The 18,093-nt window shown below is 41.2% G+C and overlaps 1 protein-coding gene across 1 annotated transcript; it reads right to left on the bottom strand.

Moving 5' to 3' along the window:
• Window positions 1-544: 544 nt before the first annotated feature.
• Window positions 545-3,727, bottom strand: fgf8b (fibroblast growth factor 8b; the record flags this gene model as incomplete). The annotated part of the gene is made up of 5 exons (XM_084001588.1): window positions 545-841; window positions 1,125-1,231; window positions 2,819-2,999; window positions 3,531-3,567; window positions 3,669-3,727. The coding sequence occupies 5 exons, from the start codon at window positions 3,725-3,727 to the stop codon at window positions 545-547; spliced, it is 681 nt and encodes a 226-aa protein (XP_083857714.1).
• Window positions 3,728-18,093: the final 14,366 nt, after the last annotated feature.

Here is an 18,093-nt window from a genome sequence, read left to right as displayed (position 1 = left end):
GGTTTTAATATACACTCTACAATAAATATTTCCATCATTTGACGTAATTTACATTTTTACAGTAAAAATATATTCATATATGTAGAAAAACAGGTTAAAATTCTCCAAAATGGCCCCCTATAGGCAAGATAGTGTGTCAACTGAGATGCTGTAGCCACAAGAAAATCCACAGATAGCTGCCGTGTCTATAGCTTCATTGTAGTCATTTCTCTTTTAAACATTCTTTGTTTCTGAGCTGGCTAACTTCTAACCAAAGTCACTGTAGTTGAGCTCTTCTGTCCTATAATTGCCCCCTGATTTAATAGGGGTAAAAAAAAATGTTTCCTAAAGTCTGTCTGAATTGGAAATAACTAGCAGATTAGATAGTCAATGTTTACATACAATCCAGTACAAAGAAATTACATAACAAGTCCACAAAATGAGGCAAAAAATTGTATGGGGACTTGACTGTAAAAGTTGATTTTTTGCTGGGAGCACTTGCTGTCTCTTCTAGTGGTTCTTCTCTGCCGGTTCATCCACAGTTCTCCCTCAGTGGTTTCAGTCCTCAGCGGCCCCCTGAGCGCTTGTGATGGGAATGTTTAGTCCGCTTGCTGAAAGGCTGCACGGGGACAGGGAGAGGAAGAACATCAAACGGTCTCCTCTCACTCAGCAAGTGCCCCCTGGGTAGACGCTTCATGAAGTGGGCCTCCCTCTGATGCTGCTTGGTCTTGGAGGCCTTCCTCGGACGGCCCTTGCGTGTGAAAGCCATATACCAGCCCTCGTACTTGGCGTTCTGAAGGGCCGTGTAGTTGTTTTCCAGAACAATCTCAGTGAAGATGCAGTCCTTGCCTCGTCCTTTCCGCTGCGATAAAAAAAAAAAAAAGGGAGGGAGAAGCTGACACAGTTTGGACAGTTTCCAGGAAGCAGAAGCATTGTCTTTATTTCCATTAAATCAAATTCCCTTTGAAACATTGAGAGGGGCTGCTCAGACAAAATCTAAAAATCGAATTTGTCCTGGCTTTAAATGTGTCTCAACAATGCATCACCATAAACTGCAAAGCTGGAATAACATTTCCAAGAAACAGACAAACTTCAAGAGGCTGCTATAGTCTTGTGCAGCCACAAAACGATGAATTCCAGATTACCTTGCCGATCAGCTTCCCCCTCTTGTTCATGCATATGTAGTATCCTGTCTTCACCCCTCTAATACGAACACGACTTCCAAAAGAGTCCGTCTCCACCTCCAGTTTAGCTGCACAGACAAAACAAATCACAAATAATGAGATGACACAGTTCTGACATGGTGCAGACATGCAGATTATTATGTTACAGTGTGTGAGACAAATGAGCGTCTTTCCCCTGAATGTATTCCTTATGTGCAGCCGGAGACTGTAATAAACCGGAGTTACATCATGTCATCATTAAATGGCATTAAATCGCTTTGAGGAGATCATGACCAGGGAAACAGGATCATAAGGATGGCAAATAAATTTAATGACCCGGCAGTCACCTTTTACAAAACACGCAAGCCTTCCAAAATAGCATCAAATGATAGTGATTTCACACGGTGCGATTGTTGTTGAATGTCTGTAAATGCTGTGCTGTGATGCAGTTCAGACTGGGAATAAAGGAGAGTGAGAATACTGCGGTTAGGGACACAGCCACAAGCACAGAGCAGCGGTCAGATTTGGGCCGGTTACAAGAGTGACACCCACTTAGGATGTGCAGCCAGTGTGTGCATGACTGACTGTGTGTCTGTATGTGTGTGTGTGTGTGTGTGTGTATGCGCGCGCGTGCGTGTGCTTGCCTCTGTGTGTGTGTGTGTGTGTGTGAATGTGGGTGTAAGCAGAGAAATTAAAAAGACAAAAGAGCACACAGGAGAGGCAAGGAGAGGAAAAGGTATAAAGTGAAGATGCTGACTTCACCTCTCCTTATAAATTGAGTCATACATTGAGTTGTAAAGCAATGAAAATTCCTCATAAAATGAGCCTCCAAAAAGCAGGCAGCAGGCATTGAGAAGTGGATGGACGGTGGTGGCTGTGGTGGAAAGATGGCTAGACACACCAAAAATCCTTTGGTGACAGGAATTCTGCTGCCTTTAGGTTTAAGACAGTTTTTTTTCCTCCTGCTAGAAGTACTCAGCGTCCCTGCTGCAGTCCATCCTAACAGGTGTCAAGGCCTCTATGGACCACCAACACATCACATCACAGAAATAAATTACCATCATGAGGCTGCAAATGATGGTAACACTGATGCCACTAACTTTGTTTACAGTTTCTATTACTGTTTCTCCTGGCTCCAACTATTTTCCTACAGGCTGCCATAAAAGACATAATTTATGCTGCTTTTCAACACCGCACCGCGCACCATTGATTTCAAACTATTCCCGTGTTTGTAAGGTGAACATGTTTCGTATTTTACTGTTTTCCTGGGGTATAAAGCCATCGAAATGTAAGAAGCGATGGCCTTTAGCTGTCATCGCTTTTTGATGGCTCTGGCCACAGCACGCTGACTTTAAGAAGTAAACTCTCTTTTATCGTTTCAGAGACAATAAAAAGTGCTTTCCCTAAACGGAATAACACATGTGCACCTTTGTCCGGCTTCATTATTCAATTTTAAAATGCGATAAATAGCCTATGTAATTATCGACGAAGGTTCAGCAAGGCTGAGGTTCAAAAGTTATTTAAATGACATTCTCGCGATATTTTGCCTTTTTCATTATCCACGTGCCGTCGCTGCGGGTTAAATTGTGCTTTAATTGACGCTTCACTGGGTCATGTGTAATTAGAAGAGCCGTCTCTCTCTGTTTCCTTTGCTCTGCAGGTAGTTTGTGTCTTACCGTGCACGGCTCCGTCGTCTCCGTTGGCGTTGACCCTCTTGTTGGCCATTACCTGGACGTGTTTCCCGCTGGTGCGGCTGTACAGCTGGTAAGTTCGGGTCAACCGGCGGCTCATCCGGTCCGACAGCCGGCTCTGCTCGGTGACATGGTGCTTGAAATTAGGAGGAGACTGCACAGAGTTCTGTCGGGGACGATATAGGAAACACATGTCATGAAATATGAAATCACTTTTTAATGTCGCAGATTTTTTACTTTGCAACTGAGGAAAGCCTGAAAATATTAATGTCAACTGTGAAGCTTGCCAGTCAAACGGCCAGGGCCCTGCCCTGCTGTCCCACACTTCATTATGTCATTCATCATATTTAAATAATTCATCCTGCTTTTTTTCTTCTTCTTCTTTTACCATCGATGATCTTTCGCCCCTTCTTGACTTCTTTTTTTTCTCATTTCAGCATTTCTCCATCCACATGTGTTTTTACAATTACTTTTTAGGCTGGAGCTTACTTCTTTTCAAGATGTTTGAATTGTTGCCAATTGCCATAGCGCTCATAATAAAATGTTTTCATTGTTATTGCAGCCCATTGCAGATGTAGAGACGGTGGACTATGAGCTGCTAAACAGGGCGCCTGAATACCTGTTAAGTTTTACTTAGTTAGTTAAAGAACTTTACGCAACATTAGCGATTTTTTATTGAAGTGAAAATGTGAGTTACCTGTGCGTAAAAGCAAAGCGCCGTGAACTGAAGTAACCTGGTAGGGGGAGAAGGGGAAAAAATGAATAGCTCTAACCTGTTGCTCGAATTCAGCGAGTTACACAAGCAACTATATCATCCTGACACCTCTTTACTTACAGATAACCTAACCTCGATGTTCTCAGCCTCATCTTGTAATAGTTCAAATATTGCTTCATGAATACTCCACTGATTCGGTGCTGGAAGCCCTTGGAAATAAAGTTCCTCCTGGTGGGGATTTCAACCCAGTTTTATTCCCCTCTTGTTACACATAGAAGGTGATAGCCGTGACAATTAAGAGATCCGAAACTGTCAGGGTCCCATGCGGGTAAAGGATCCAGTCTCCGCTCTACTGATACATGAGAAAGTCCAGAGGATTTAAAGACGCTGCGGTGCCAATCCAAACTGAAAGTCCGGAGAAAGTGTCGCTGTCACCAAAGCACCTCCACCAAATCCTCTCCGTGTCAATCACTCTCTCAGCAATGAAAGTCTTAGTTCACGTTTCAAGTCGAAATAAATCCTCACTGACACTCTGTGACAGCAGTGGAGTTGATTTAGATTTTTACGCACGGATCTTCACGCACGAGGGATTTCCTAAAAAAAAAAAAAAAAAGATTAAATTAAAAAAAGAAAATGTTGAATGAATTCCATGAGTGACAACTCGGATTTATTTGTTTTCTGTTCAGTTAATGCAATGGCACCAAGGCTGTCTCTCTATCAGATGCGCAGATAGTAAGGCTCCAGCATCAACCTCCTCCCACACGTGTATTTCTTGTGGTTGCCTCCAGTCCGCATACAGCATCTGTCTCCCTCTACATTTAAATACTTTAACTTGCGGGAAAGTCAATATCCTCGGCGAGAGCAGGCGGAGCGTTCAGGCTGGAGCCAATTTGAAACTGAATACTTGTTAAAACACTTTGCCTATTGCTTTGCAACTATTTGCTTGCAAATCCCTATATGCACAACATTCATCATGTACACAATTAACCAACCTGTGAAAAATATCCACCATGATGAAGAGAAGATCTTATCTCTGGATTCATATTCAAGTTAGATTATTAAAAAAAATAGTATCACAATATCTTCCAAAAAGTTTTTACTAAGTATTTTTATTCACAATCATAAATATTAATCTCATTTTGCACATGCCGTATTACAGCGTACTTCATACATGTAAAATCACAGTGCACTTGTTTTTCTATAAGCACAGGCATCCGCATGGAAAAATTCCCTGGCATGTACTTAAGAAAATCTACAGTTACATTAACTTATTCCCTGGCTGCAGGTTAGAGGTTGGTTGGTGGTCCCACAGGACAGACCTTGATGTACTTTTTCATCCTACATATGTAAGTAATATGTATTCCATGTGAACACATGACACAAAATGGTTTTCACATAACATCTAAAGCCTTTGCCTTGGATACAAATGCTCTCTCACTCACAATCGCTCTTCCATAACTTTTTCACAATCCTGGTTTGATTTTCGTAAAAGTGCGTCCTGGGCTGGTTGTGCTACTTTCTCAGCATGGTTTCATGCACTACATCATGCAATTATATTGTAATTATTCTTTGTGACAACAACGCAGCGGGGTTTTCTTCAAGGGAACATGACTGGTGCACATTCATCTGATAAGGAAGAAAGGGGATAGTTGTAATGTAAAATACCTTGAGCACTGTGTGCAAGGAGCAAACTCTACACTTGATTAGTTGCTGCTTGTGTCCAACGTGTAAAGACAGTGTCTGTGAATAAAGATTTTGATTTTTTGTTTTTGTTTTATCTCTATAACCTCAACCTACTTCCTCACACCCTCGCAACTAAAAGGATAAATTTGTGTAAGTGTAAGTAATGTGTAACTTTGTAAACCTTTTATCTAGATGCATGTGTCAACAGGCAGTGTTAGATTTGACTTCACTTGTGTTAATGTATCTTTCTGTTTGGTTTTGTAACAGTCATTTCAGATGTTTGTGCTAGATTTCTACGTTAAATTCTGTTAAAGTATCTTAAATGAGTGAGGAAATGCGGATGAAATGTGAAACAAATCTGCCTTCACTGTCCCTGCACGTACAGATGAAATAAACATTAAGAGTGTCATTCACAACTTGAGAAATGACCGTGACTTAATAGTCTAAACCTGTACACGTGAAATGGTATAAAAACATCAGCGGCTGTCTTCTAAATCTCATCTGAGTCCTCATGACACCATGAGTAAGGCCGATTTTAGGTGACATCAGTGTCTGGATGCTGAGGCTTTAAATCAAAATAGAAGCGCTAATCTACAGTATAGATTTACTGACTCCAAACCTCAAATCTGATTACCGCCCTAATGAGCCAAAACCGATTTTTGGACTTCAGCTCTTACCTGTGAGGTTCCAGAAACGCAGGCCCACGTTCTCTATGTGAACACTATGGGAAACGTTTGCACTATTCACACTGAGCAGCTGTAAAAGAGTAAAATATAATATATATATATATAATTGTGTGAGTTTGGTCAATGTCTTAGCTGTAAATCAGTCATTTTAGCCAGTGCAGGGGATTTAGGGGGTGAAAATGGACCTGCCTTATTAGTTCCAGTGGGACACAGCAACAAGTGATTTTGCCACCTGGAACAATTCAGCACTTTGTTTTTTCATATTTTGACCCCTACGAAGCAACGATCACACATCCTGATATGAAATCCACATGCATCACAATTAAAGCTGTTCAGTGTGTGTGCGTGCAGGCGCGCGTGTGTGTGTTTTAAGACCACACAATGACTCATCAAAGTGCTTCTTTAACTGTTTCAACCCACAAATTAGTCCACTCACGAGTCATTTCAAATAAATCTGATTAAGAAGCAGAGGAAACCTGGACCTCTCCATGGTGAGTCTCTGTGTAACTGAAACCCTCTGTAATAGACTTCTTGACTCAAGTTTCTCTTTTAGGTTTCATAATATAATACCCATAGAAATTTATATTTTCTTTCTTTAACGCTACATAACATGTCAGATAAGAACGGGATGAATGAGGGTCCCTGTAATAATGCTGACTGGTTCATTGATACAGGGATATATCATGGAAATCATCTTTTTTTTTCTGTCTACCTTTTAGAAGCTATGATTGCATACATACATTTGATTCAAAATGGATAAAGATGCAGAAAGAAAGAAGAAATCTATCCTATCCACTACAAAGTTCATCTGTTGACATTCCCTCTGCAAACAGGCACAGCAGTCTCTTATTTGGCAAGAACAACACTATTTCACTAGAAGATGACTTTCCCCTCCAACACACTTGCCAGTTTGCATCTTTGTCTACTCTTGTCATGGCCTTGGATCAAGTCAGCCAATACCAGACAATGGCAGAAGTCATGTGTCTTTATTTCCAGGAAAGTTGTCTACAGTATTTCCCACCCATTCAGTGACAGTTGATGATAACAGCAAGTGGATACATAGCAATGATTTTTGATCAAATATGGTTAAAGATAGAAAGAACAGCTCTTCCGTTCTTTCATTTTAGGCAGAATGTGCACAAAAATGATATGTAGATTGCCTTGGCTAATAACTTTGTAATTTTAATCTTATTTCTCATATTCATATTCTGTTTTTATTCTGTTTTTAGGGTGACTTTTTAACATCCGTCTGGGGACTAAAAAAAAATAGCCTCTTGGCTAATTCTGGCGCATTTACAGTAATGTTATTGATGTGCACTGTCCCTGTTTTCAAATAAACGTATTATTATTATTATTATTATTATTATTGTATGTGAGAACTTGTTAATATGTGTCTTGTGTTTTTCTCTTGAGTGATGCGTATACTGTTTGTCAGTTGTATGAAAAGAATGAAAAACCTTTATAAGAGCAGTCTAGTAAAAAGAGATGCCTTGATAGAAGAGTAATATTGATTTTGTTGAAAATGTTCCTACTTGTATCCATATAGAAAATCTACTGTCATCCTTATTAAACCTTACCTGATCTGTGCTATTTACAGTAAGGAAGATGTCTGTCCACTTCACTCAATATAAGTCTATGCAAGTTCCCACGGGACGTCATGACTCCAGGAAATCACTGCACCCAGCCAAGAAATAGTCTTTGCACATAACCCCAGTAAACCCACAACATGTCCTTTTTTAGTCTCAGTTTTAGCCATGATTCAAGGGGCTTTTTGTATGTGTTCTGCTGCTGAACATGGGTTCTTGCTAGGAGCAGGTGGTGCTGATTATTCTGTTATAATTTACCATCTGAGCAGTGCAAGCACTTCAGGTCAGATCTGAGGACACAGTGACTCACTGTTGGAAAGTGATGACACAGGGTAGCGTGCAAACTTCATTAGATGAAAAGACGTGACAGTCAGAGACAGTTCTTGGTGAGGAAAGTAAGAGGTTTGATGTCTGAGTCACAGCCTTTCCTTTGAGGTTGGGAGGTAACAGGTGTTAATGCTAACATCGGCTTAGAGGTGTTGGTCGGCATAGTTTTCACAAAGTCAGGCTAGGTGTTTCCCCTTGTTTCTACAGTAGTCTATATGCTAAGCTAAGATCAACTATGAATGTCGATTTACTGTAGTTTCTACTGAACGGACAGACTTGAGAGTGGTATCGATGTCTTCATCTAACTCTCAGCAACAAAGTATATTTCTCTTTATGTTGAACTGTTGTTCTACACACATAACGTCTTAGCTAGGCCATCCCACGTAGCCTATATCTCCCTGACAATCTACAGCTTTAGAAAACTTGACAGAGAACATTTGGTTGAGAGGTATGAAGTTGATACATCTATTTAACTTTACTGTAGTCTACCACAGCCACTAACAATTCAGAAACAATTCCATCTCTGCAAACATAAATGACATTTCGTTAAGGTGACCTGTCAGACAGGTTTGGCTAAAACTCTCCAGACTGTACATGAAACGTTTTCTCTGAAACACGATCAGAAGCTATCATTTTTTTTATTGTAGTTTTTTTTTTACATACCAAACTGTCTGCTGCCTCACTCCTCAGATTCTCTAGTGACCAGCCTCTCTGACCTCCTAATGAGTTTGAGAAAAGTTGACACAGGTCCAAGTTTTGCCCCGGCTCCCCCCACTCTTTCGCCTTTTCTCTTAGCCTCCCAATGCTGCTTTTCTCATTTGGATCACAGTTTGCTAATACAAAGCCTCAGTATCAGAGAGCGAGGTACAAAAACAGCAATCACAGGACGCTGTGAAAAAAGAAATCGGAGAGAGGAACTTTTTGGCAAAGATGTACATTGGTTATTCTTAGAAGAGGAGTGACTGAATGTCTGAAAAGGCCCCAGAGCAGACTACCATTCAGTGAGAGGTATTATTCCCTCTAGCTAATGCGAGACATAAAAATACACACTCTTGCATAAGACAGAGCCAATGGAAAGGCAGACACCATAGAGCAAGAGAAAAAACAGAGCCAGAGAGGAAGACGCACAAAAAGTGAGCCAGTGAGTGTGTGTGTGTACTGTGTTTGGGTGGAAAGAAAATGTGGGATGTTGTGATTCTCAGTGTCATCTGGTAGCAGTGTCGCTCACCGCCCAAACCTCAGCGGTTTTTTAGAAGAAAAACTCTGCAACCACCTGTGGTAATTATGCACTGCTGCTTTGTTGCAACAACCTGAACCACATAATGCGCCTGTGGCCACATCACCACACCAGTCACTTACCTTGTGCTGGCTCACAACTTCATCACTGGAAGTTACAATTTGTTCCTGGTGTGTATGCAGGATAACATGGAGGATGAATACTTACATTCTTTACCGACATCATTTACATTTTGATGAACTGACAATTACAACTGATAAGTCGTCCTATGGATGAAGCATTTGACCTCTGACCTTCCGGTAAAGTGGCTTATTCAAATTTACAACTACAGCCTTGGCTTTCTGTAGAAACTACTCGACAAACCATCATTTCAACTTCTACATGACTTCCTTTTGCCATAGGGTTATTGGAAAATTGACTATTTATGATCCTGTCTTAAAAACGTGATTATCATGTTGACTATAGCATACCTTTTACCATTTCTAAATGACTTACTAACATGGCTTGAATTACTTGAATACCTGTTAGTGGCTGTTACGGCTGCTGGACCGTCACTGACCCCTCCCCTACAGCCCTCCATGGAATGTGTGTGTACAATGTTACCTCTGGATCTATATTAGTGCGACAGGTGCTCCTATGTAGGAATATGTACTTCCTTTCTGTTAGTTTCACAACACACAATGTACTGTGGATAAAAGAATAACACCCAGGGCCCATCTGTAAAACAAGACAGAGCCACATTGTTACCTACTGATGGATCCTCTGGATCAGATTACTCAGCCAGTTGACATACAGTGACCTGGAGCTTTTGTGAGGGTAGGGGGCTGCGGGTGGTTGCCTGCTTTGCCTGGTAGGTAATCTACCCATGTTTACATTTATAAAAACAGACTTATAGTAGTAAGTAGTTTATTACCAACTATGAAAGACTCATTTAAAATGACAAGAACATACTTATTCAGTTCACCAGAGAGAGATACTCATTAATGTTCACTGTGGACTTTGAAGTGAGAAACTACTGGCACCTTATTAATGACATGGCTTTATTAAAGATTCATCATTTACAATATGGCAATCCATTAATGGATTATAACTGATCCATAAAACAATAATTAATATCAGTTACAGGATATGAACCTCAAATGGTGACAAATTATTATTGAAAAGTTTTTTCCCCCCCTCTAAAATATAGACCTTCTAAAGACATAAGATCTATGGAGACATGCTCTTGGCTCAGTGAATTAATAACTTTTTACGTTCATATTTCTGTCACATTTATAGTGCCAAAGTTATCTTTATTTAAATGAGGACAGACAAAATGTTGTCCATAGTAAAGAAGCAATGATGTATCCAAACCCAAACCCCAAATTCTTCCCAGTTCACCTGAATTCTGTCTTATTTTTTAATCTGCTCTCATTTTTGACATGATTTTGGACTGATGGAAAGAGAGGGTGAGAGGGACAGTAATTGTCCCACACTGTGCCATTAAAGTGAGGTAATCAGGGCGGGTCGGGTGTCTGTCTACCTCTCAGTCCCGTAGAGCAATCTAGTCACACGGTGATGATTTGGTGAGCGTATGTACGAGTGAATATGTGGTGGTGTCGCAACGCCAGCGCCTGAGAACATTGTTACAGTGAGAAAATTTGGAAAATCAAGTCAAAGTTCTCGCCACTGAATGACGTTCGAGGTACTTAGTCGTGTTTGAGCAGAGTGGAGAGCTGGAATGACTTTATAACTAGATGAAACGACTGTCTGGGAATGACCCCAGTGTGTAGAAGTGATTAAGGGCACCCAATTTTGCCATAACCCAAATGTGTTTGCATAACGACTGTGAGTGGTGTTCTGAGTGATATTAAATAAAGCTCTCTGCTGAAGCTTTTAACAACACTTGAGCATAGTAATTCAGCAGTGCTATTTCTCATGGTCGGCTTGTTTTTAAGTGTCTCAACAACAACTTTATCATTCGGTAAGTCTTAAATTACTCGTTTGCCCTTGTCAGAACAGATGAAAATGAAAGCCATGAAGACAAAGAGCCCCATCGTGGCATCACCATCAATTCCCTGTGAGGAAAGGTGCGTGTGTGGCGTGAAGCACTGGCAGTGATGTAGAAAGCTGCAAAGTTGTCATTGGCTCAGTCGCAGCGCTCTTTGTTCCCACCGACTTGGATGTTTCCTCCATATTTCACCCCATAACCCCCCACCCCGAATGGAGCGTGATTTACTGTCTTGTAAACACATAGGAAGTAGCATTGAAAATGGTTTAACAAAGTCAATAAAAGCAGACATCATTCCTGGTATCAGGGGGTGGTGAGGGGGAGATCTGGGGTGGCCGAGGGCAGGTATACTTCCCCTCCTTCCCTAGACTCCCCCTCACTCATCCATCTCTCCATCTCCATCTTTTCTTCTTGTCTGTCATCTGTGTCCTCTATTCCTCCTCTCCCACTTCTTCACATTTCTTCTTTATCCCTGTTTTCATATCATCCTCTTTTTTCTCCCCACTCTCCCCCAAACCCCCTTCCTCTTTCTCTCCCTCGCTCTTTCTCTTTCTGCCTTTTTTATTTTTTTTATTTCATGCGCTGGGCAGTGGACAGCCAGAGCAATGGCTTTAACAGACCTACCTGCAGGGCTGCTTAGGGCGGCTCTTTCATCTGGGCTCTGGAGAAAGAAGCCCCCGGCCCTGAAACAGCTGTGTGGACCTGGGAGTGAGAGGACCATGAAAAACGCAGAGAAGAAAGAAAGGAAATTCAATGGTCCTCTGGGAATCGTACCTCCCCATGCTTCTCTCTTGCTCTTTTTCTCTTTTCCTCTTTCTCCCTACCTTTCTCCTCCTCTCTTTTTCTTTATCTCTCTTTCACTTGCTCACTATCTAAGAAAGTTAAAGTGACACCATTTTGGTACTCCTTCCTCTTCTCAGTCTTTTGTTTCCTTAAGGTTTTCACACAGTTAACAGCTCTAAAAGCTGGAACGGTCCAGTTTTAGATTCACATCACCTCCTGTCAGCTGCTCTATTTCACTACTAAATTATCAAATGTCATGAAAAGAAACTGAGATGCAGGAAGAAATCTTGGGTGTCAGTGAAGGTCAGTGGTGGACTGAAAACAGGCCAGGAACAGGGCCAAGCCCAGCTGTGAGAAATTTAATTCAGGAAATTAAACCATAATAGTCTCACAATAACTTGAAAAAGGGCAGGCATATTTTTTGCTCTATAATGATTTTTCATTATTACTGTTTTTATTATGTTTTTGTACTCAAAAAAGCTTCATATTCAGTGTGGCTCTGCAGGATTTCTGAGAACAGAGAGAAGACATGCAACGTGTGCATCTAATATCACAAAATGCTGCCTGAATTAAATGTTTACAATTCAAACATTTAACTATAATAATACAATTAAAACATTGGAATTTCCTAACTTTGCTGTTCTGGGAGCTGTCCATTCAAATATAGTAGGCTAAGCAGGTCACAATACCTGAATAATACCACTAGGAGGAAAACTAGGAGGTTGATTCTTGGCTAATCAACCCTTCCAAACTAATCAGCAATTGGTTATTTAGACACACACACCTCCTTATCAGTGTGGTCTGGTTAATTCATGAGGTTAAGTGCAATATTTCCTCCTTTTTTCTTTGTTCTGGTCTCTGGTCCTGAGGGAAATATCAGCCTCTTCAGCGTCTTAGCTAACGTTTGGTTCCTAGGGCCTATTAGTAGCCCCTTGACTTTCTCCACAAGTCTCTAGCTTTCCTCAGCTGCCTGACATGTTGTGCTGGACAGATAGTGAAGACTGACGCTGAAAACCAAATTGCTCCCAGTCCATATGAGGAAAAATGTGAAATCAGTGAGCTAAACAATGCTAAAGCGGAGCAGCAAAGCTTTTATTGTGGGTTCAGCAAAACAGTCAACCTTTTCTCATGATTCAGTACTAATCAGGATTATTAATGCAGGCTACTAAATATCCATCCATTACCCGTACATTGTGGGAGAGGTATGGTATACCATGGGCATATGTGTGACCGTTTTGGTAAATCACAAACTCTCACATTAGGGTGGCAGCATTGACACAATAGCTACCAACCCTGGTTTTCAGGCTGTAGGCTATTGTTAAAGGCGGCATGATTCATGAAATAAAGACTTTTCTCATCTCCAGCATCAAATGTATTTCAGCCTCGGCTTCTGTAAAACAAGAAAGAGGAGCTGGAGTTTTGGAGCTGAACGTAATGTCCCTCATGCATCATCACCATCAGTCCCCTCTGCGGTGAGATCACCGTCCTGGTTTTAAAATTCCTCACACTCCTCCAAGAGGTGGGATATAATAAAAAAAGTGAGCAATTGGTGAGAATCTGTACCATCCTCATGGGTGCTGCTCAAATATCTCCTCTGTTTTATAGCTGCTATTCTTTCTAATCTTATTGTTGCCTCTCTGAACATAGCAGGCGCTCTGTGCACTGCCTGTGTTAGTTGATTTGTTTGTGTTGGACCGTCTTCTGCTTGCCGGGATCTTTCACTGTAGTGACTTGGATTCGTGATTGCTTTAGATTGCCCTAAGTGTGCAGTTATAGCAATCTAAAGTTTTGGGATGTGTATCTTAACTAGTGTACATGAGGGAATAAGAGTGGTCATGTGCACAGACACTGAATTTTGTGTAATTGACTTGCCTTGGTGTGCTGAACCTCCCGGCTAACAAGTGCCATGTGTGGTTTTTGTGGTTGCATCACTGATGGACATTTATTCGGGTCAGTATAATGTGTAAGCCGTGTGTTTTCCCTACACACATATTCATTTGCAAATCAAAATCTTTATAATTTAATGCTTTATACGATTAAATAAGACATTTGTGCTAATGCTGAGGGAAAAAACGGTTTATTTGTGTTAAACTATGGACATTTTTTATTTATAAAACTTACAAAGCTTCATTTGGGGGCTGCAACATTTTCTATGGCTGCAACATTAAAGGGATAGTTCACCCAAAATTCAAATTTCACTCATTATCTACTCACCCTCATGTCGACTAAGGGCTGGGAGAAGTTTCAGAGTCCTCCGTGCCTTTTCGGAGTTACAGCGGGGCTCTGTGCAGCACTGCATGTCCATATGATGGTTGCAAACGGACGCCACTTTTCTTCGTCCAAAAAGACACACAAAAAACATCCAAATACCTCCATACTGCTCGTCTGTAATGTCCCTCTTGTATTGAAGCCCCAACATGAGAAATTGTTCAGAAAAAAATTAAATAAGTCTGTATTTTAAGCTTGTTTGTAGCAGAAGATCCCAGTGTCTCAGTTCACGGCTGACACATGCAGTGCTGCCCGGATCCCCCCTGCAACTCCAAAAAGGCAGGGAGGACTCTGAAACTTCTCCCAGCCCTTAGTCGACATGAGGGTGAGTAGAAAATGAATGGAATTTTAATTTTGGGTGAACTATCGCTTTAACACACAGTTAGCCTACTTGTTGAACATCCCTCTGAATGGTGGGATGTCGGAATGACAGCATGTAACCTTTTTGGAGTTTCTTCGTTTTCTTCTGTGTTTTTTTTTTCTGAGGGTGTTTGTCCCTAACTGAACAGAAAATAGAGGGTGTTGTTCAATGATATGCAGTAATTTGTGATTTTGAGTGATATAAGCAGGTTCCCTGTGTCCAGCGCTAATGCCAATGCTAAGGCTAACCTAAGCACACTGTTCGGGATCATCTCTATGTTCCCCAGGTCATATGTTCCCCACTTTTAATGGGACCGGGGAACATAGGTACGCTCCCTGTTCGGATCCCACCATTTAGACATAAGCCTACCACCATTCCGACATCCCGCTATTCTGACATGCCATCGTCCCACCATTCCGACATCCCGCTATTCTGACATGCCATCGTCCCACCATTCCGACAAGGCTTTCAAAAGGAAATGTGCGTTACTCAACAGGTGACTCCCTTCTACTTAATGTAGCCTATCTGGACTCTCTACTTCTGGACTCTCTCTCTCTATCTGGCCTGTCCAGCCTCTACCTGGTCTTTTTACTGAACTTAACCAACTCCTTTCTTCATTCATTCAACCAGTGCAAAACCTTTTGGGGAAAAAATGCGCTATTAAAGGAATTGTCGGAAAGACAGGATGTTTAAAAAAAAGAAAAAAATACCGTCATTCCGACCATAGGAGACAAGAATTGTCAGAATGATGGGACGTTTTGATAGAAAATTAAGTGTTGCCATTTAGACAATTAGAGGCCTATGTCGGACTGGTGCAGTGGGATGTCGGAATCGCCCCCCTCCAAAAAGAGCAAATGATGACAGCGCTCCACCAAATAGCTAGCTAAAATTGCACATAGCATCCAAATAAAGACAGCACACATAAATGTTTTTTTCATCTAAATCTTCCGTAAAGCAGAAGTAAGTGATCCGGTCGTTTTGGCTAACTTCTTGTCAGCCAATGGAGTTAGCAGTCCCCGCCCTCGTCCCTACGTCACCACATTCACGCGCATCCCTTGGCTGCACACATAGAGAGATGCTGTTCTCTCTCCTCATTGGATAAAGGTTGTAGGATACAAGGAAAGTTTTCTCCTCTGCTTACAGCAGAGCAGAGTGACTGACAGACCCGTGTTTCGGACCAAACACACAAGTGATTCCCGTCGGAAGATATAACTATTTAAGACTTATATTAACACAAACATTCCGCTTACTTCTGCTTTAAACATATGTCAGAATTACACGTTAAAGACATCACCATAGAAAGAGTATTCAGTGTTTTGGGTCATGAATGTAAAACGTATCAAAAGTAGCCTAAAAAAACTGCTTCGTGAAGACAGATAATTGCCATCCCACTGTATTGAAACAACATCGGCAAGAAGACTCAAATCACACGTTTTCCATTCCCTTACTGTCAAGTGTTTTAAAGGCCACTTAACAGGGAGGACTTTAATAGTATCATAACACTTATGGATTAGTAGTTAAGTGTTCCAGCAGCACCGTTTCCCCCCCTCAGTTTAAAGCCAACTTTAGGAGATGTAAAAAACTGACCTGTGAATCACCTGGTCCTTCTCTCTCTCCCTCGCTCCTTCCTACTCCCCACCCTTCATCCCCAGGAGAATCTGCATGGCGAGGGAGACCGCAAAACGTGAAATGAAAAAGGAAGATGAAGGGATGAGATATATGGGTGAGGGTGGGGGTGGCTGGTTAACACAAGGGGCTGGGTACGGCAGATAACAGAGTGAGAAAGCAGAGAAGGAAAGTCCACTTTAAAGCAGGGAGGAAGAGAAGTAAAGAGTGGACGGGGCTGGTGTTGAGTGCTGTTGTGTTTGTTTAGTCCCCTTCAAAGGCAAGCTTAATTATTTTACCATGCTGTGCCTGCAGAGACTGCAGGATTCATGGGCTGCTCTCAGCCCCTATCTCTTCCAACCAACCGAGGGCTTAACCCTTCATCTCCCACCAAACACATCAAATGTTCACATTTAAGAGCACATCAAGTTTAAGATGATCAACATAAATAATGAAGATATTTTTTTTGAAATATCACCTTTGTTAACATGTCCACCTCTGGGATCCACTTGTGATTGATAAAAATCATCTCATCCTGTGTGACACACACCAAGATCCATCTGATGACCGTCCAGCCCAGCAAAAACATCTACATAAACATGAATCACTGTCTGGAGCTGGACTGATGTTTGCTGCCTGCAGAATAGTTTGCTTTTCATCAAGGGTGCAACAAATTTGAACAAGAAACAGGCCAGCACCACTGCGTGTAACTCTATATTACATAAATCGAAATAAATAAAGTGTTCATCGCTGAGATAAAGAGGTGCTGGTACGGTGAACTGTTATACTAGATGTTTCCCCTATTTCCAGTCATTATGCTATAAGCTTAGCTGACTGTAGCTTCATATTTTTATGCAGAGCCATAAAACTGGTATCAATCTTCTGTTCTAACTCTCCACAATCACTCAGTGCACCATACACACACACACACGCCCTGTGATCACTAGTCTTTGCTTCTGCTAAAGTTAACAGTGCCAGGGGTTGGCCAGGTGTCCTGCAGGCCAGCCTTGTTGCAGTGTTGTTCTCATTGCTGGATGGGTTTGGGCTCTATAAATATGTCGGGATACGGCCCAATAACCTGTTAAAAGTCCTGACACATAGTTGAGAAACCAGATTTGACATTATTTCAAGTCCTTTTTAATTTAAAAGATGTGGTCAAGACTTACATTTACTAGATATTTGACACATTCATAACACATCTATGAACGTACCATTTAACATCTGTAACACATACACCTCAGTACATCTGGGCCGTAATAGTTTCGTTTCGACTGCAGATGTACTGTAACTTGGCTGAAGGAGTGTGCATTAGGAAAACAGGCCATTGTGAGATAATGATATGATAAAAAATAAGCTCTAATAGGTTTTTCTGCTGATGAGATGTGTTAGTGAATAAAACCTTAGGATGAAGAGCTTCATAGAGGCCTTTATGTTGCAATGGCATTGGTACATTTCACTCCATTTTTACAGCTGCAGTATCATGTACAAAAGCACAAGGATTTAGAACATTAAAACTTAGTGACTCTTTCAAATAAATCGTATAACAGGAATAGTGTCAGTGATCTTGTTCACTCAGTCCTGGCAAGCACACAGCAGATCACTTTACATCAAATGGGAATGCCACTCACTTTAGGAATTTATACGTATTATTACTATGGTCTAGACAGTCTAGGACAGATGTCATGGAGATGTAAAACTGGACCTGCTTTATAAAAGGGTGAACTATGTGAGATGGTGAAGTTGTCTGCAATTTAAAAGGTGTATGTTAACAAGGAAATCCAATTTTTCTCAAAAACATGTGACACTGGGAGTCAGGTAATCCCACTTAGCTGAGTTCAAATGAGAAATAATATTATAGTAGCATAAACCAAGACACATTGCTCCAGTAGTGTCAAAAAAAGCATTAATTCAAGAAATTCTGTAGAGAAATTTCGAGCGAATTGCTTTTCCCCTCTGGCGATCTTTTCAAGGTTCTGCTTGAGAAAAATAATATTTAAAGAGTCCTAACTAGATTAAATG

The sequence above is a fragment of the Trachurus trachurus genome (assembly GCF_905171665.1).
Source record: "Trachurus trachurus genome assembly, chromosome: 1".
NCBI lineage: Eukaryota > Metazoa > Chordata > Actinopteri > Carangiformes > Carangidae > Trachurus > Trachurus trachurus.
Note: the sequence above shows the minus strand (reverse complement) of the source record. Positions and strands in the feature narration are given on the sequence as shown.